This window comes from Eurosta solidaginis, chromosome 1 (genome assembly GCF_040869045.1).
Source record: "Eurosta solidaginis isolate ZX-2024a chromosome 1, ASM4086904v1, whole genome shotgun sequence".
Lineage (NCBI taxonomy): Eukaryota > Metazoa > Arthropoda > Insecta > Diptera > Tephritidae > Eurosta > Eurosta solidaginis.
Genome location: NC_090319.1, coordinates 23,036,780 through 23,057,447, shown reverse-complemented (window position 1 = coordinate 23,057,447; position 20,668 = coordinate 23,036,780). Strand labels below are relative to the sequence as shown.

The window sequence follows — 20,668 nt, the reverse complement described above, 5'->3', positions numbered from 1 at the left end:
ATTAAATAATAATAATATTAAAAGCTAGAAAATAATTAGGTAGCTCCTAGGTACTAGTCATCACACTCCTTATCAATCTAGGGCGTTGATCAAAAAAATAAAGAAAAGCGTTGGGCGCCTGAAATTTCTAAAAATGTGAGGCGTAGTATAACCTTATTAAGGTTCAGTTGGTCTTAATTATGACTATAAATAAAAATTTGACGCGTTCAACGCTTTTATTTAATTGTCTGATCAACGCCCTAGATTGATGAGGAGTGTGATGACTAGTAACATACCTAATTATTTTCAGCTTTTACTTATTTTATTACTTAATGTAAGTATTGTTTTCAATAAAACCGTTTAACTTAAACATTTTTTATAGTTATTTTATTTGCTTTATTGGGCTGTCATATATTTGTTTAGTATTTCCCTAAATTTATGGTGTACCACAAATAGCTTTGTTCAAACATGGATCTCAAGGAAAACCCCTAGTTAGGTATGCTTTATGTGTTCTTGTTCCTTATTTAATATTAGTTAAGCGTCATCCTCTGCATTAGCAATCACCTGCATGTATAGTACAAAAGCAAATGATGCTATATGATTTTTTTACAATTGCGATACCGTAATGAACTATGCCATCTTCAAAGAGCATAGGACAGAGAAAAATTGAAAGCTACTTAGAAATATATTATTTTAAACTATTTTCATAACAGATTTTGAATAAATGTATTTCACTTTGTTTTCAGGTGAAAACTACAGCCGGCCACAGAGCGAGATAAAAGCTACGACACCGGTTGAGAAGCCACCACCGCCACCACAATCGGCACCGCCACAACTAACCGAACAGGCTAAAATGGACGGTAAGCCTTAAAGTCGCTTCTTCACCACAATTTTTAAAAAATAAATTGCAAAAACCAAAAATGCTAGCAAGCTAAAGCAAAGCCACAAATAATTAAAAAAAAATCTCTATACATATATATTTATATGTATAATTATATATCATTAACGTATAAGGAATTCATATCAAATTCAAACTCAGACCAGCTTCTAATTATATTCGTTTTATACGCTATTCATCAAATTCATTGCGCTCACATAAATAAATAAAAATTATAAATTATCATGTAATTTATATACATACACACCCATACATACATACGTAATAAAATGCAAAAATCAAATTAAATTAAAGCAAGCAAAAAACCACATAACAATTTCAAATACACTGAAAAAAAAATATTTTGCATATACAAAATTTCTGCTAAATGCTATAAAATTCACTGCAAACAAAATTTGTTGCAAAATTTCACATTCCAATTTTTAAGCTAAAAAAAAAAACTAACCAAACATTGGAATATGTTTAACACTTTCGTAACTTTCCCCCCCTCCTCACACATTTATTACATACACAATCAACCTGTCTACTACATTTACAATAACAACAACGAGTGCAGTCTGGAATAAAAAACCGAACGAACCCAAGAAAGGTATCAAAAGTCCAACCGGTGGTGCCGTTGGTGTTGGACGCACAATTGTCGCCACGCAGCCAACCACTGGCGCTGGTGGTCTGCCATCACCAACAACACTACCATCACCAGTTGGTAAACCAATAGTGGGTTCAACATTGCGCTGTCTTGATGATCCCATTTTTGATATGGACATTGGCAATCACCTTTCGGTTGGTGCGGGTGGGGTTGTTGGTGGTATTGGCGTTAGCGCTGGTGGCGGTGGCAACACTTCGTCATCGTCCACGTCGACTACAACGGCGGTAACAGCACGCACCACAGCGAATGATGTGCTTGAAAAGGCGCGTGACCGTTTCGATCGTTTCTGGGGTGGCAGCAAGGAGGAGCAAGTTTAAATTTTTGAACGACAAAAATAAAGGCAAACAAGAAATTAGTAAAGGAAAAACAAAATAATAATAAAGATCTTATAAAGGAATATGAAGCAAAGACGTTGGTCGTATGCTGGTGATAATGTAGTTGATGGTGATGATGATGATGATGTTTAGGATGCAAGTTGTTGTTTGATGACATTGTTGATGATGTAAGTCATGATTTTTATGTTGATAATGTAAGCAATAATGCTGTTAATGTTAATTGTTTGTATGCAGCATAAACTTACACTGCGCACTTTATTGTATTTCATTGAAGGCAAGGTTTTTAATCAAACTCATTATGATCCTAATATAATTACAATTAATTATGATTATTATTGCATACAAAAAGAACTATAGCAAAAAAACTTGTAACAGAAAATGAATGCGTAATATTTTTAAAATACATTAACTACCAAGTGTCATGGAATGTACGCGATATACTGAAAAAAAAACCCAAGAACAGCTATAAACACAAATATATGCAAAATTGCATTTGAAAAATAGAATAGAATAAAAAATTGATAAAAAAAAAATATTGCAATGCAAAAATTCTCATATAAGCGTAGAACATAGGATAAATAGAAAATAATGTCAAACTGCATATATACATATATATGTACATTAAGGTGAACCTTATTTTCCAAAGCGTTCAGGATCTCACCTTTCAGAAATATGAAAATAGCCTTAAAATTTGCAAAATTGTAGACCAATCAAAAAAGATTTAGAGGTTACGCAAGCAGCTCGAAATCATAAAAAGGTCTAATTTTTACATTTCTTTAGTTCAACCTCTTTCATTGTGGACGGAATTGTCTTTCACTTATTTTCAATAAAATCTACAGATGTTGCTTTCAAACGCATTTAAAATTAGAAAAATTAGTCAAATACTAAAAACGTTATAAAAAAGAAGAGATGCCAAGATTTCAATTGCGCTTTACAAATCTTCATTATGTATTTTAAGAAATTTTTCGTGTATGCCGGTTTGTAGTTCACTCAATTTGACTTTAATGACGTGCAAAATTTCAAGACCCTATCGACTTCTGTTCAATTTTGAGAATTTTTTTCGTGACGGGTGTTGGTCATTTTCTTCTATAGAATGAATGAAGAAAAACTGTTTTCATTTATATTAAATTGTGGCGGATATTAGCAGCTCATTAAATCACTATGCTGCAAGGCGAATCCATATCAAGTAATGGCAAAGCGAATTCAAGCGATTCGCCGCGCTGGAGAATGTCAAGTCAAACGAAAATTTGAATTGTTTTCGATTAATTGACATGTTGTAGTACAAGGCGTTGCATGGAAAATAATCAAGAAGAAACAATCAGCTGTTGGGATTACAACACCTGGAATTGGCCTTACTATGCTGGTAGTAATACCTGCATGACAACAGCAAAGTAAACAACCACTCATATGTGCATGTAAACATCAAAGAAAACAGCCATACATACATGCCAACAGCCAGGGCGAATTCAGTGCAGGTGGTGTTATTCCATCAGCTGATTGCTTCTTCTTGATAAATTTCCATACAAAGCCTTGTACAACAAAATGTCAGTTAATCGAAATCTATGAAAATTTTCTTTTGACTTGACATTCATCTGCATGGCGAATTGATTGAATTCGCTTTGCCACCACCTGGTATAGATTCGCCTTACCAACAGCGAAGCTAAGAGCGAATAGATTATTTCACATACATACTCATATGTAGCCATCACCTAAGGGCAGAAATTATTACTTACACGTATACACGTACATATATAGCAAGAAGATAAAAGTGAATAACGGGTACATGAAGGAGAAATAAATAAGCAGCTGTTCGAGAAGGCTGTTTGTGAAAAGTCTAGACCATAGCGAGGCAACTGAGAGTATACAAGCAGCGCTAACTGAGGAATAATGAATCAGTTTGATTTTATTAAAGAGCAAGAATATTGTTATTCTGAAGTACCACTACCAAAGTAGTGTAAATTAAGAACAATTTGCAACACTGAATATTTCATTTACTTATGCGACAGTTCAGATATTTGAACGTTAACAAAAGCTGCAAAATAATCAGAAAATTTCCCAAAATTCGTTAAAATATTTTTGTCTGTATATTTGTTAATAATGAACCGATTTCTAGGATTGTAGTTATACTAAAAAAGAAAGAAGTTAAATACATAAACATTTCTATCAAACGGAGTCACCTTACTAGGATAAAGGAATATGAAAACTTGCAATGTTTAAAATTCGTCCTCTCTAAATCATTATATATTAGCATACGACTTTGTGTATATTCGTTTTTGCGCTACTAACATTTTTGTTGGGTGGTGAAATGCCAACAATTTTTGTCTCCGTACAACGAAGGGCCATGCTAATGTATATAAATATACAACTCCACATTTGTATATCCCAAACAAAATTTGATGCGCTTTATAAAAGCCACTCTTTGAAAACGCACTTGCACACATAACAGTTTCATTTTTGTAGCCATTTAATTTGTTTTATTGTATGTTAGTGAGTATTTTGCTTATGTATCGGATTCAGACTCTTATTTTAGGTTAAACTACTTAAGTATATAACGATAACTGGAAAAATACAAGTTAGAGGGTAGCAGATAATTTATTTTATAAATCGTTTATACGTACATACTTTTTATCGATATAAATAGCAGTCTATTGTATTTAAAACATCAGTCAAGTAGTTTTCAAAATGACGACGATACAGTTAATGCATACAAAGGAGCTATTAACAGAGGTATATTAACTAACGAAAACATCAAAACATTTAATTCTGATTGCTTAGCAAAATTTCGAAAATATCTATCACCACAAAAGTAATGTAACCCAGCCTAAGAATTGGGGCTATCAAGTTTTTGCTGTGATATATAGGTAAAAATATTGTTTCATTGTTACAGTTTCGATAGCAATAAATGCTGTACAATAACAACATTAAGTCAAGCAGATGAAATAGAAAACAGCTTGTAGACAGCAATAAATGCCGCATATACACACATATACATAGAAGCAAAAAGACAATATGAGATACAGAAACGAGATATGAATAAGCTACTATTCGGGAGAGCTGTTCGCGAAATTCTTGACTCCGGAAGAACTAGGTGAATGAGGCAAACTTAGAGTGTAAAGGCGGCTCAGTCCAAGTTATGGTTAATCTGTTTGATTTTAAAACGTTGCAAGTGAAGTACACAGCATTCAACATAGTCTAGCGAACTAAATGCAGCGGCTACGCTGAGTAGGCCATGTTGTACGAATTAATGATACTACGGCTAAGAATTGGCGCCAGTTAACACAAAGAAGAAACAACTGGCGCCCCTTGTTTGACAGTCATAACCGTTTGAACGTTTAAATAAGTATGTTAGTGAAGTACGCGAGTAAGTAGTGCTGTAAATGAGAATATTTGAGTTATCTTTTCGATAACTCAGCGATTCAAACTATAACAGGAGGACAGAAAAATTAAGAATTTCGTAAAATCCATAACAATATAATATTCGCCGAATTGGTATTTGTGCAGTGAAGTATGGCAATAGTTGTGGACCGTGGACGAAGTCTATAAATAATCATTGCTTACATAAATAGATGCTTGATAATCCTTTATTTTTCAAGCAGCCTCTGTCACCAATTAGAAAAGGTATTTGTAGTTTTGTCACATAAAATTGCATCAACCCGCCTTCTACGATACTATATTGTATTCAAAATGGCGTTGAGTAAATTGTGATGGTTTTTACAAATACAATTTACAGACATAGCGGGTGCCTTTAATAGCCTCAGTAGTATTTGCAGTTCCGGTCTCAAGCTACTTTCATAATAACACTGCGATATCAGCTGTGAGTGTCGTGAGAAAAATCAGAGCATAAAATAATATCAACATCACTCTTAGCTTGACTCGCAGCTTTACTCTCAGCTATATTGAAGAGCTATGCTAATATGGCATCTGCAGTATAAGCGCACCCTTAAGCATGTATTATTCATTCAATGCTGGCTCAGAACCTCATTACCATTCATGCATAGGAGAAATCACAAATATAACTTGTGTCAATAACACTATTAATAGCAACTGATAGCTGAGTCACTTTACTTGAGAGGGCCGCAACTCAGATATTTTTAAAGTTTAATAGCAAGTTTTCGTAAGATATGCAATCTTAGAACGATCTTAGTGATATATACTATGACCAGTTAAGGTAAGGTGAATCCACTTTCGTCTTTATATATAGAGGCCCCACGTAGTGAAGTGAAAGATATTAGTGGAAGCTGCAATATGGATACTTTTGTCTTTTCGCTGCCCCGATTGAATTAGATGCCGTTATTAAATATTTTGAATAGATGATTTAATGTTGAGTTTCGTGAGGCGGTCAATTCTTAATACTTTATACTAGCACAGATTCAATCAAAAAGCGGTAATTGAAGGAAGTTCGCCGAATCCAGTAGTTCTACAATATGAACGTGATTGGACGGGATTGTTGATTGATTCCATTACCACTCTGAATATTATGGATCCTTGCGTGATATTAGAACTGTCGAAACTCTTGCTTCAATATCCTTCACGATAAAACAAATTTTATCATTTAGTTTATATCGGAGACTGTCATTCCATTCAAAGTTTATTTCTCATTTTGAACCATCGGTGTATATGGCGACCAAGGCCATATATAGCTGATTTTCAAATGATGGGTATTTCTTCTATCTATTTCTAACGGGAAGGCTCTGTATCCTAAAGTTTTTGCTTTCTGAGTGGTTTATCTTGAAGTTTTTTGGAACAAAAATTAGCAATATCACTCCTTTTACTCGTCTACTTACAAAATACGATTTACTTAATCAAATATACTCCTTTATATGCATTTAGTGTATACAATAGGCAAATATGCCAAAGTGCATTGAGCTCTGCTAAAATATTAAAAAAGTAACTAATTTACTAATTCATGACAAACTTACATAACCTTAATATATTTAGAAAATGTGTTCAATTGTCTAAGAACTCATTACTTATAAGTTGAATATGAATATAGGTGACTATAAAAAATAATATATAACATGCAAAAGTATTGTGCTACAATAAATTATTGTGTTTAAGTTTAATATATATGTAAATTTATTTTGACTAAAACTCAATGTAAGCCAATGCTATTTTTTTCTTTGCAGCTTAAGAAAAATATAAAAAAAAGTTGAACTTAAAAAAAATTATTATGCTTTTATTTGCAAAATACAGAAAAAAGTAAGTTTATGTATATATTTTTATGTTTCTTTTAAGTTTTAATTAAATACATAATTTTTTTTTGATGCCGAAACCTAAGTAAAGTACAAAGTATTCGTTTGAAGAAAAAGCTTTTTGGGTTTAAAACCGAATAAATAGGTTTTTGTGAATCCACTTATCTAGAAGCTCGGCCTAAAATCTGTTTGAAGGTTAGCGCGACTTTCATTTGTTTTATTTTTAATTATTTATTTATTTTCTTTTTAAGTATTTATTTATTTTTTTTTATTTATTTATTTATAGAATTAAACGGTCAGCAGCCGTGCCTTTTTACAGTACTAGTTCCGGCTAGCTAAGCAATTTACAATTTTGCAATTAAAAAAAAATTATTAGAGCAATGCGCCAAAATACTCAGAAATAAAAGCTAGTTAAACATTAACAAAGTGTGCAATATTTTTTCTATATTTCTTCCACTTTCAAATTCTTGGTCCTGCTCGGGCGCCAGTTATGTAAGCAGATTACTTCGAAGATTACACCGAAAGCCCTGCGTTAAACTCCTGGACAAAGTAACATCAAAAATTTAGAAAAAAGTTCTTCAATTAGAAAAAAGTTTTTTAATCGGGGTCGCCGTCTAGGAAGTGATTTGGCAAACACTCCGTGTGTATTTCTGCCATGAAAAGCTACTCAGTGAAAATTCAACTGCCTTGCAGATGTCGCTCGGAGTCGGTATCAAACAGCCTTAGCCGCTACATCGCGCGAGGTATATATATATTCATCAGTCACGAAGATACACAAAGCTAAATACAAATCAAAGTACGATTTTTTATAACATTATTTCAGAACTATTGAACATTTTTTTCTGTGCTGATAATTCTTTAATTTTTGATCTCATTGCATTTGAAGAAGGCAACGTTTTTACTGTGCCACAAATTTGATCCATTTGTGTTGTTTTGAATTCAATTTGAAAACCAGTATATTATTTTACGTATATATCAAACCTTATACATATAATTTATTTGTACATATGGTCCTGCTCCGGCGCCAATTAAAGAACGACGAAGTTAGGCGTTCTGTTACAATTCACCGCAGTTTGATTTCAGAAATTATATTACCCTTGCCCAGTGCCACATAGAAAGATTGCAGTAAGCGCATCTTAATTTGTATGTATGAGGGTTTTTTTGTCGTTCTTCGTTCAACAATCATCATCATCATTTCACAAAAAAAGCTAGACATGAAATAAACAACGACCCGTCCAAAAATATATAAAATCATATAGAGAAAAATTAAGCCAAACACACAATATATACATACGTAAATTCATGTATACAAATAGCACTGAAAAAAAAAATAATAATAATAAAATCAAAAAAATTGTCTGCGTCAGTTTTACATTTTACATTTCGATTTACATTTACACACAAATCAAATAAAAACAAATTTAACTAAGCAATTGTAATATATTTTATTTTGATTTTACTTTGATGAATTAGTGTGAAAAATATTTGGAGTAGATTATAACGAATGTATGCTTTTTGTAAACCTTATACGTAATAGGATTCATAAAAATTCGATATCTTTAAATTATTTTTTTTTGTGATTAAAAATAACTATATTGCTTTAAATGAAATGTTTATTTATTCTTTCCAAGTAAAAAATAGCCTTTAAATAATGCCTAAATATGTATTAAAAAGTTGTAATCACTAATTTAAAAATTTGTTATTAAAATATATTCATTTGTTAATGTTTGTTAGCAAATGATAACTATTTAAAACCTATTATACATATAGCCTACAATGCTTCTTTTTCATATGCGAATAAGTTTTCATTCACATTGGCCCCAGTGTTTTGACTAAAAAAAATTCCAACGCTTATAAAATTATTCTAAGGAAGTTTGACAAAGTTTAAATTTGAAATTATGCTCTTAGTTGGCGGTTTAATGTCAAGAATGGACAATTACAATAGATCAGACCTTGTTCCAATTAAAAAAAAAAAAAGAAGGAGGTATCCCTTTACCAAATTTCAAGCAAATCGCACTGTAAACTGTTTTGTGTAGAATAGGTCGGCGTCTGGTCAAGTTCCCGGAATGAAAAGTTTCTCAAATATTTTCGTTGTCAAAGAGGTACCCCCGTACTGAATTTCAAGCGAATCGCACCATAAACAGAACTATTTCAGACAGACCGGCTTTGGTCGATTTTCCGGACCAAATTGTGAATCTAAAGCATCTTCAAATCCCCTTGCAAACTTCCTGCAGCGTGTGAAATAATTTTCAAAATTTTAAAACAACAACTGTAAGTACCAAAAAGTTTAAGAAAAATGATTTGTTATTATCCTTATCCGTTTAAATGACATGATACGTACATATATATTTCGTTAGATGTATATATAAATTGTTCGCTAAATCAAATATATATACCTATATAAGTAATCATATATAATTCAGTCATATAAGTATTAAGTTAATATTATAGCCAGTTATTTGCCTTTTTGCTAAAAAGCTAGTTAAACAAAAAAAAAAATAAATATCTGCAGCACAAAGCTTAGTATGTTTTACTTAAGAATTTTAAGATATGCATTAACATAAACCTCACCCAAATATATTTGTGGGTGTCTTGGTAAATTGAAATTTGTTCATGATGTACTGGTAGCGTTATTTTGTAAACGGGAAAATTACTAAAGAAGAGAAAGTTAATCTTCTTTTGGTGAAAAGTATAAATATTATTATCTTTGAGTTTTTTTTTCAGACACACGCACCTATTTTGTAAAAGAAATGATTGGAAATTTAAAAATATATGTGACCCGGTTTATGAAAACGTGGCTTATGACTCAAAAAAGAAATTGCGAGAAACAGCTGTTAAAGATAAACAATGCATTTCTTCAGTTTCTTAATACTTTTTCTTTTGCATTATGGACAGTCATGCCCAAAAGGCAAATCACAAACCAGTTTCTGACCGATATTTTGGCTTCATTGCCATCGAAAAATGCTATCAAAAAAATCTGAGCATGCTTCACCAGCCACCAAAGTGATATCGAAGAAACCAAAGGCTTCATCGTCTTTCATTTGTCATCTTCTTTCTCTAAATTTTTAGTACACTTCTAAGCAAGTTAGGACTTTCTAGTTTTCACCATGTGAAAGAGCGTCTCAAAAACTATCGAAACCAGAAAAAAAGTGGAAAAACATTTTTTGAGTCATAAGCCACCTTTTAATAGACCGGGTCACATATAGTAGTCGCTCACAAATTAGAACCTTCAGTAATTAGAATGTCCAGAAATTACAATCAATTTTTTCTATACGTTACACGCTCTGAAATTAGAATCGAAAATTCTAATTACTGAGCGTATTTTTTTTTTTTTTTTTCTTGCAAAATAGATATAAAAAGGAGAATCCCATATTTATTCATGTTAGAGTTTTTTCACAAGTGATTTGGCATTGTTTCTTTAAAAGTAAAAGTAATTCGCTGAAATGCCACATAAACGTAAGAAAAATACTTTGTCCTCGGAAACCAAAGTTCGGATCTTCAAGATCCGATCTTGGAAAATCTTGACAAAGGTATTCAAGGGAAGCGGTTAGAAGTTTTTGTTTTTTGGAAATTTTTCTGATTTAATGCATATATACATATAGGTCTATTTAATAAAAAAAACATGTGATATGTATTGTATTGGATTGTTACCTTATATATTCTCGTTTTTATGAATAAATTTGAATAAGACAAAAGTTCATTGTAGTTTTCTAAAGCAAATTGACTTAATTTTCAAGGTTTTGTACAAATAAAAACGTCCAGGAATTAGAGTTTTTCCGAAATTAGATTCACCCCAAAAACAAAATGGTTCTAATTTTGTGAGCGTCTACTGTATATGCAAAACTTAAATTTTTGAATAAAAAACTGAATGCATGAAATGAGTTGAAATTAATAACTGAAAAAAAAGAGTTATACATTTAAAAGAAACTTTTTGGGTAATTATTGAGCTCAATGCCGCAAAGATAAATAAAACACCATATATTTTGTGGTATCCGTCTTATTGTCCGTGACATTGTTCCTGGACCTGTGTCCTGTTGTCCCAAAATATACCTTTTTGCTTCCTGTTTGGTCTTTGTTCATTCATCTGTTCGAACATCTCATCAGTCGACCAAGTAAATTCATTTGTGTAAGTTGTATTTGTTTATGAAATATGCCTTCTATTCTTATTGTGACGAATATTAGTAACACTAAGGGATACTATCATATCAAAGCCAATACTAAGCAGTAACTTGTATGCACATCAACAAATCAATCATTATGTCTATACATATGTCTATACAAGCAGCGGAGAGAAACGCACAAACACGTGCATATATTTGAGATACTCACAAAAGTAAGAAATCATTTGTGGAAGTATCACTCACATATACACGCGCATATGACTATGCGGGAAGCTATAATAATCGTGCATCGGTAGTTATAGCTGAGAAATTTATAGCTGGTAAACGAGTAGTAAGTTCTAGAAATAGAAATGCCTAGAAGTATGCGAACGAGACATCACAGAGTATAAAAGGAATCAAAGCTGAGCAAGCAGTAATCAATTTGATTTAAGCACGTTATTTTGAAAGTAGTCTAATAAAGACCATTTTACATTATTGAATATTGGAGTTATTTATCCAACAGTTTAGTGACTCGAACGTTAGCAGAAGGTTGCAAATAAGCAGAATTTTCCAAACTTCGTAACATTATGTTTGTCTAATGTTTGTTATTTGTAATTTTGCGTTTTTCTAGTCCTGAGGACGGTTTCAGATTGAAACCGAAATATTATATATTATATTTTATAAATTATAATACCATAAATTATAATACCACAAAATATATACTATTTTATTTATCTTTGCGGCCTTGAGCTCAATAATTAACCAAAAAGTTTAAATACACTTATAAAGCTATTAATAAAACTCAAAAAAATTTAAAAGAAAAATAAAAAAATCGTGGGTTCGAATCGAGCTCAAGGCTTAACAATAATTTTTGTTATTTTTATGTTTTGAAAAAATTTTTAAATGAGAATAGAAGAAAAATTTGTTTTTTTTTTTAATTTTTTCATTTAAGAAAAAATACAACATTACAATAATAATGATAAAAAAGTATTGTTAATCCTTGAGCTCGATTCGAATCAGCCATCTTACAAATCAGTAGGTCGACGAAAAAACAACAATCGAAAAAAAAAAATGTTTGATAAAAATATAATAATACAAACATACGTTCACCGACAAAGTTAATTAATCTTTTTTTTTTAATATGTCTTCTTAAATACGACCACAATAAACATAATACCAAAAACATTTCCAGCGTGAGATTTAAAAAATTTCTACTAAAAAAATTGTGTATTTCCTTTGTTTTTTTTTAGAAAAAATCAAGCCACTTATAAGGCACTCGCTAACTTTGACTATTACAAAATTAAACTTTAAAAATAAAACATACATACATAAATATTTAGTCCTTTAGCTGTCTACATATGTCAAAATCTTTCTGTCAAACTGCAAAAACCATACATATTAACGTACACGCATACTTACATCAGTACGTGTTAACTCATATACTATTTCGCATACTCAGAAAAAAAAAAACATTAAGTGAAAATAAAAAAAATTGCAACTAAAATAAAAAACCTAAACAAATAACAATAATAATTTTAACAAATTCATTACAGGCTAATATAGTGCAATAAAATAAAACAAAATGTAATAACTAACGAAAAAGGCATAACTCAAATTTGAAAAAATCCAACTCGCACATTATCTGCAAAAACAGCAATCACAAACAAGTAAATTTTGCAGATTTCGTAAGATCATCAAAATAAAACTAAACACTGAATACAAGTAAAATACAAATAAGAAAACAAAGGAAAACTGAGCTTTGTTCTAATCGATTTTCACTTATAGAATGAGTAATAGGATATTTAAAGAAAACCATATATACTCTTATATGTATGTATGTTTAAGTGGTAGCAATAAATTAATGAATTTCCAAAATCTATATGACGAACAAAATACTAAAAATAAAAAAACAAAATTAACTCAAAGCAGCTAAATGAAATGCATAAACCTATAGATATGTATGCAAACAAATTTATGTATAATTGAAATGCAATAAAGCAACAACAAAATACGAGTAAAGTTTTATGTAACGAAAATTGAAGAATAATAAAATTTCTGAAAACTGCATACTGAAAGTTATAAAAAATATAAAAAAAAAATGGGAGAAGTGTTTTATTTAGCAAAAAAATTTCGGTAAGTATATCGCACAAGTTTACAAGTACGATATGTATGAGAAGGAAACAATTCCTTTCTCTTTCTAACACACTGCCGTTTGATACTTCGGTCAGTGCCAAACTATTGTGGAACTCAATGGAACCTGCGTGGAACATGCGTTTGAGACTGAACGAAGTGTCAAAATTACCGGGATTGCTGTCGTGGAAAGCGACGCAGGGAAACAAAAAAAAGAGTGGAATATCAGATATGGGTTGCTGTGGTGGTACATTTTTTTGAACGAATTTAGCATGAAAATGTAGTGCACCTATATGGGTTCTACAGAAAATTATACAAAAGTCTTGAATTGGGATATCTGAGGACGCGTAGTTATACCAGCATTAAGAATACAAACACGGGTGCTAACTTTTTCTACCCGTTCAAAATTTCTCCGCGAAAAACAGTTTGAAACCGAGGTCGACTGCAATAACCCGTCCAAAAATGTGGAAAAAGAAATGAAAATACGCGTTTTGTCCTGTTAACAATAGTCCAAAGACGAAAAAGTATTCGAATTATTGAAAGCGAGGCAAAAACGCGTCTACTAATACCTCCCCCAACAGTTTTGGTCGTATTTTAGCTATCGTCCGCGGTAATAAAGTATCACAATTTGTTAATTAAAATTTTCCAAAACATTCGGATTTTAAAGAAAGGTGTAATTAAGTGCTCGTTTGAAAGTAAATAAGAATATCTTTTTGTAATTTTAAAATAAAAATTTTACGCATTTTTCGTTAGCAGCTACTACACTTTCCATGGACCTAAGAAGTACAACAGTGCCAAATAGGATCCACAGAAAAACGAACAAGAAGAAGCATTTTATCAGGTGAGCGTGGCTGTGTATGTGCGTGCTGCTTCATATCCTACTTGTAGACCTTTACAACATAGTACAGGTCTACAAGTAGGATATGTAGCAGCACGCACATACACAGCCACGCTCACCTGATAAAATGCTTGTTCTTGGTCCACCTTTATGGCAATATCTCTAAAAGGCGTTCACCCATAGAACTAAGGCCCACTCCCTTTTAAAATACTCATTAACACCTTTTATTTGGTACCCATATCGTACAAACTAATTCTAGAATCACCCCTGATCCACCTTTATAACGATATCCTGAAAAGGCGTCCACCTATAGAACTAAGGCCCACTCCCTTTTAAAATACTCATTAACACCTTTCATTTGATACCCATATCGTACAAACAAATTCTAGAGTCAGCCCTGGTCCACCTTTATGGCGATATCTCGAAAAGCCGTCCACTTATAGAACTAAGGCCCACTCCCTTTTAAAATACTCATTAACACCTTTTATTTGATACCTATATCGTACAAACAAATTCTAGAGTCAGCCCTGGTCCACCTTTATGGCGATATCTCGAAAAGCCGTCCACTTATAGAACTAAGCCCCACTCCCTTTAAAATACTCATTAACACCTTTTATTTGATACCTATATCGTACAAATAAATTCTAGAGTCAGCCCTGGTCCACTTTTATGTCGATATCTCGAAAAGCCGTCCACTTATAGAACTAAGCCCCACTCCCTTTTAAAATACTCATTAACACCTTTTATTTGATACCTATATCGTACAAACAAATTCTAGAGTCAGCCCTGGTCCACCTTTATGGCGATATCTCGAAAAGCCGTCTACTTATAGAACTAAGGCCCACTCCCTTTTAAAATACTCATTAACACCTTTTATTTGATACCTATATCGTACAAACAAATTCTAGAGTCACCCATGCTCCACCTTTATGACGATATCTCGAAAAGCCGTCCACTTATAGAACTAAGGCCCACTCCCTTTTAAAATACTCACTAACACCTTTCATTTGATACCTATATCGTACAAACAAATTCTAGAGTCCGCCCTGGTCCACATTTATGGCGATATCTCGAAAAGGTGTCCACCTATAGAACTATGGCCCACTCCCTCTTAAAATACTCTTTAATACCTGCCATTTGATACGCATGTCATACAAACACATTCCAGGGTTACCCTAGGTTCCTTTTCCTACATGGTGATTTTCCCTTATTTTGTCTCCATAGCTCTCAACTGAGTATGTAATGTTCGGTTACACCCGAACTTAGCCTTCCTTACTTGTTTTATTATATATATATCAAAGATGTGAATACATTCGATATAATGACATTGCGGCCACCGTGGTGTGATGGTAGCGTGCTCCGCCTACCACATCGTATGCCCTGGGTTCGAACCCCGGGCAAAGCAACATCAAAATTTTAGAAATAAGGTTTTTCAATTAGAAGAAAATTTTTCTAAGCGGGGTCGCCCCTCGGCAGTGTCTGGCAAGCGCTCCGGGTGTATTTCTGCCATGAAAAGCTTTCAGTGAAAACTCATCTGCCTTGCAGATGCCGTTCGGAGTCGGCATAAAACATGTAGGTCCCGTCCGGCCAATTTGTAGGGAAAATCAAGAGGAGCACGACGCAAATTGGAAGAGAAGCTCGGCCTTAGATCTCTTCGGAGGTTATCGCGCGCCTTACATTTATTTTATTTTTATATAAATTTGTTATCGCAAGTTATCGATATATAATATACACGCTTAGGTTAAAAGACATAGTACTTATATAAAATAAAGGCAATATGAGGAATTATAATGTAATTGATTAAAGCTTAAACAATGGCAATCTTACTTGGTATCGACTGCATTGCATACGAGCAGTATTTTTTTTTGGAAGTGCGTTTCGCATTCTCTTTCTTCGCGGTGTATTGTGAGATGGAAAGCTCACAATTTGCCAAAAGGCTTTAATCGAGTTACTGAGCATTGAATCGTTGCTTACGTCGGTAAGCATTGTAAAATAGCTACTTATGTTTCGAGATCTTAGACCGTAAAACTTTCCCGCCACTACCCAGACTAGTAACGTATTTGTGCTATCGGCAAGTTAGGCCCAAGCTTAATTTGACCGACTGCGAGTATATCATAAAATAAATCTACACCAATAAGAAGATCAACACGTTGCGCAGTGTTGAAAAATGGGTCGGCTAAGGGAATATTTTTTTGAATATTCCACTCTTCAATACAAATTTTGCGATCAGGAATCTGCTCAGTTATATTAGGGAGAATTAAGGCTTCCAAGGTGGAAGAAAATTCATTGAAGCGCGATTTTATTGTTAAGGTAGCTTTAAAATTTGTAGAGGTTTGCATGTTGTTTGCAGACGTGAAAGATGTAGGAGAATATTGACGTTTGATTCCAGCAATTTTAACGATGCGCTCGGAAATCATGTTTAACTGAGAACCAGAGTCTAAAAGTGCACGGCACGTAATATTTTGATTGCAATTATTAACCAAGTGTAGGATAGCAGTTCCCAGAATATTGCTGACGCTCGATTTGCTATGCAAGGTGACTCGATGATTAGCTGCAAAATTGAGACTTGGAGATTGCAAATTAGTAGAAAAACCTGTTTGATGGTTGTTGTTGCTGTTCGCTTGCGAGACAGAATTATTCATTTGGTGCAGTAATGAATGGTGCTTATGACCACAGGAGTGGCATTTAAAATTAGACGGGCAATTTACTGCAGTATGATTATTTGTTTTTAAACAGTTTTCACATACCTAGTTTTAGCTCTCGAATTTTTTATAATCATTCCTTTATGACCAACGTCCCTCAATATGGACAAGGGATGTTAAAATTAAGGTTTTCCATTTTTTTCAAAAGGGAAGGAGCGAAACTCCCAAGCTCTAGTAAGTCAAGTAAATCGAGCAATCAGTAATCATACTCCAAGTATATATTATCAAAATATCCCTGGTATGAGAACCAAAAGAAAATGTATATTTTTAGCCACATCGCGCTGTGAATATGATGTGTATTTCATAGTTGAGATCCCATCAAAACTGGGTGCATGAGAGGAGGTGGGGTGCTGATTGCTGTAAAATGTACCCTACTTTCTTCATACGTTCAACTCCCTAATAATGACTCTTTACTAGACCAACTCTGTGTTTCGATTCGTGTGACATCTGGTATTATGTTTATCATTGTATCGCCGCAAAGCAAGGTATTCCCCCCTTTAACTTCAGGAATGCGAATTTTGCATCTCTCAACTCGAGTATCTCCGAAATTGACTGGGACTCTATTTTCCTTCGAAAAAATATCTCCGAAAGTTATGAAATTTTTTTGGTTAAACTTTTCGACTTATTTCGTAGTGAACTGCTTATTTCGTTGCTGCCTGGTAAAATCCATAAACTACCATGGTACACTTAAAGCTTAAAAAGTTAAAAAATAGGAGGAATAAGTACTTTAAAATGTATAAAACAACACACAATACTGTCTTTAGAGATCTTTATTTGAGTTATATGAGACAGTTCAATGTACTTGACAAGTATCTGTATGACGAATATATTTCTCGTTTCGAGGTGGAGCTAAAGGAAAATCCCAAGTCCTTCTGGAACTATGTCCGATCGAAAAAAGGCTCATCTAACATTCCAACCTGCATCAAATTTAATGCTATTAGTTCAAATAGTTTAGCCGAGGCAGTGAATGTTTTTGCCGATTTCTTTAAATCCGATTTTGTGATTGATTCTGATATAACTGATAATAGGTATTTTATTGGTACACCCAATCGTTAGACTTTGGGTACCTGTCGGTATCTGAAGCAGATATTATTAATGGGATATCCTCCTTACAAGCCTCTACGAAAAATGACCTTGATGGTATGTCCTCATTTGTGTTTAAAAAATGCAGTAGTTCTCTGTGCCTTCCGCTCCTTCTTATTTTCAATAGCTCGCTCTCTTCAGGCACCTTCATTGGTGGATGGAAACTGGCATCTATCACTCCAATATTTAAGTCGGAAAATAAAAACGAAGTCACTAACTATAGGCCAATCTCTAAATTGTCAGCTTGCTCCAAACTTTTCGAGAAAGTTGATAAAGACAAGTTAGCTTTTTATATACAGGGGATTATCGATCCTTGCCAGCATGGGTTTGTTGCAAGTCGTTCAACTATTGCAAATCTTGCTGTTTTTTCGCAGTTCTGTGTTTCTGCTTTCAACTAAGGGTATCAAGTGGATACCATATATACCGACTTTTCCAAAGTTTTCTGTCTTGGCTGGAAACATACCTGTCAAATAGAACGTATTTTGTTGAAATTCAAAATATGAAGTCATATGAGTTATTAGCAACATCCGGAGTGCCGCAAGGTAGCATCCTTGGCCCAATCCTTTTTTAATCTTCATCAATGACGTTGGTTTATGTCTAAAACACTCAAAATACTTTATGCAGATGACTTAAAATTGCATAGAAGGATAACATGTCCATCAGATACACTACTATTGCAGGATGATTTAAATTCTCTTAATTGCTGGGCTCTCCATAATAATCTGCGTCTTAATATAAGTAAATGTTTACTAAATCTGTAAGTGCGCTTTCGGCAACATACTATATTGCTAGTAATCTTGTTTCGGTTAACGAATTTCGTGATCTCGGTATAATTTTTGACTCTTCTTTCACTTTTGTCAACCATGTTAACTCTATCATACCGAAGGCTTATGCTAATTTAGCCTTTTTAAGGTGGTACGCGAAGGACTTTAAGGACCCATAAACTAGAAAAATTGTGTATAGTTCTTTAGTGAAATCTAAGTTGGAGTATGGATCTGTCATTTGGAATCCGATTTTCTCCACACGCTCGGCGAGAATCGAAAGGGTTCAACGCAAATTCATTCGATTCGTTCTTCAACCTCTCTATTTTGGTAATCTGTTGCCTCCATATATTGCTAGGTGCATGCTTATCAATATTTTGCCGCTCGAAGTCAGATGTTCTGCTCAAAATTTAATGTTTATCTTCAACATTATCGCTGGTATAATTGACTGACCAGCTCTGCTTGGACAAATTTGTTTTAATGTTCCCAATAGAACACTCCGTTCTTATAATATATTTTACAATGAAGTTCGGAGATATAATTACCTTAATTTTGCACCTCTTATTAGAGGACTTGAAGAGTTTAATAGGATCTCTAGAAGTCTGGATCTTGACTTTACGATTTCAAGACCTTTGTTTAAGTAACTGATTGAGTCTTACTACCGAGCAAATACAATTATTCCTTGAACTCATTGTTAATTAGTTTTAAGTTAATTTATAATAATATTGTAAATCTAGTTAGAAAGGTCTTTTGCTATTGACTTAATAAGGATATGTATATGAATATGAATATATGAATAAGTTTATGAATGATATGCATCGATAAATTAAGTGGTCTGATTTATGGCAAAAGTTGCATACAATTTTTGTGGCCGTGAATGTTTTATGTTGCTTTTAATTTTTAGATAGGCTTGTGCTAGTGGAATTGCGATTGCTCAGAGAGTTTGTTTGTAAATTATCTTCTAATATTTGCCATCTTTTCTTCAAAAATGTCATTAGTTCAGTAAGCGTTGACATACGATCTGAAGCAGATTCCTCATTCCATTTTAAAGTGGTTTGTGCATCCAATTTTGAAGTAATTAAGTGAACAACTAGATCATCTCACTGATCAACTGAACGATTTAGGTTACGTAATCCAACCATGTGATTGTTCACCTTGTCGATTAGATTTCGCAGATCGGCAGAGTTTGCATTAGTAATTTTAGGATGATGGAACGTATGTTCGCTGTACGTTTTGCCGATCACCCTTTTATTTTCAAATCACTCAAGGAGACGCTGTAATGCAACCTCATAATTTTCAGATACTATCTTCAGCCCATCGATAGTTGCCTTAGCAGTACCTTCTAACTTTGCTACCAAATGTTGAAATTTCGCGAGTTGTGATGTGCTGGTTATTGTGTACCAATGAAATGAACTCATCGTACCAACTCATCCAAGCAGTAATCTCACCTGAAAATGGGTGTATTTCTATCTTGGGTAATCTAATAGTGTCATACCTTTCTGGCGTTAAACTATCTACGATGGTTGTGTAGGCTCCATTGTCCACTTTACCGAGCATAACCTTTATGGTGGATGCAGTTGACGTGGATCGATGATGCTCAGGATCTCTGTCCTCAATTTTTGACTGGGCGCTGAGAAATGTGCTGAACGAATTTTCCAGTGCTTCAAGGCGAATGGTTAGCTCCGATGATGAAATCAAGGTAGGATCTTGCTTTATACGTTCAATGTATTCACGGGTGCGCTCCATTTGTTGTTCGCATACGGTGCGACGGGTATTCAGCATGGTGGCAGCCTTTTGTCCCTTTGTAGAAGCAGTGGACTTTGTACTTCCTGCGCCTTCGCCATTTCTATTCGCGTAGCTCTGCTCATTGTCGGACATGTTTGCACAAATATTTGTTAAAAATAATTATCTCGCCGGGGCCTCCAATGTTTTTAGGCAAACTAAGCGTTTTTAGTTCACAAGATGCTTGGCGCTTGAAATAATATTTTACGATTAAAAATAGGC

The 20,668-nt window shown here is 33.5% G+C and overlaps 1 protein-coding gene across 12 annotated transcripts in view; it reads left to right on the top strand.

Moving 5' to 3' along the window:
• The window catches only part of LOC137250282 (mucin-5AC), a 153,021-nt gene extending 139,801 nt beyond the window's left edge, over window positions 1-13,220 (top strand). For 10 of the 12 annotated variants that reach the window (XM_067782896.1, XM_067782887.1, XM_067782859.1 and 7 more), the window contains one exon: window positions 726-954. In XM_067782896.1, the coding sequence (XP_067638997.1) occupies window positions 726-850 (125 nt within the window). In that variant the 3' untranslated portion in view covers window positions 851-954. Of the gene's footprint in view, window positions 1-725; window positions 955-1,433 lie in introns of those variants that run through there. The other 2 variants (XM_067782877.1, XM_067782867.1) reach the window with 1 other exon arrangement.
• Window positions 13,221-20,668: the final 7,448 nt, after the last annotated feature.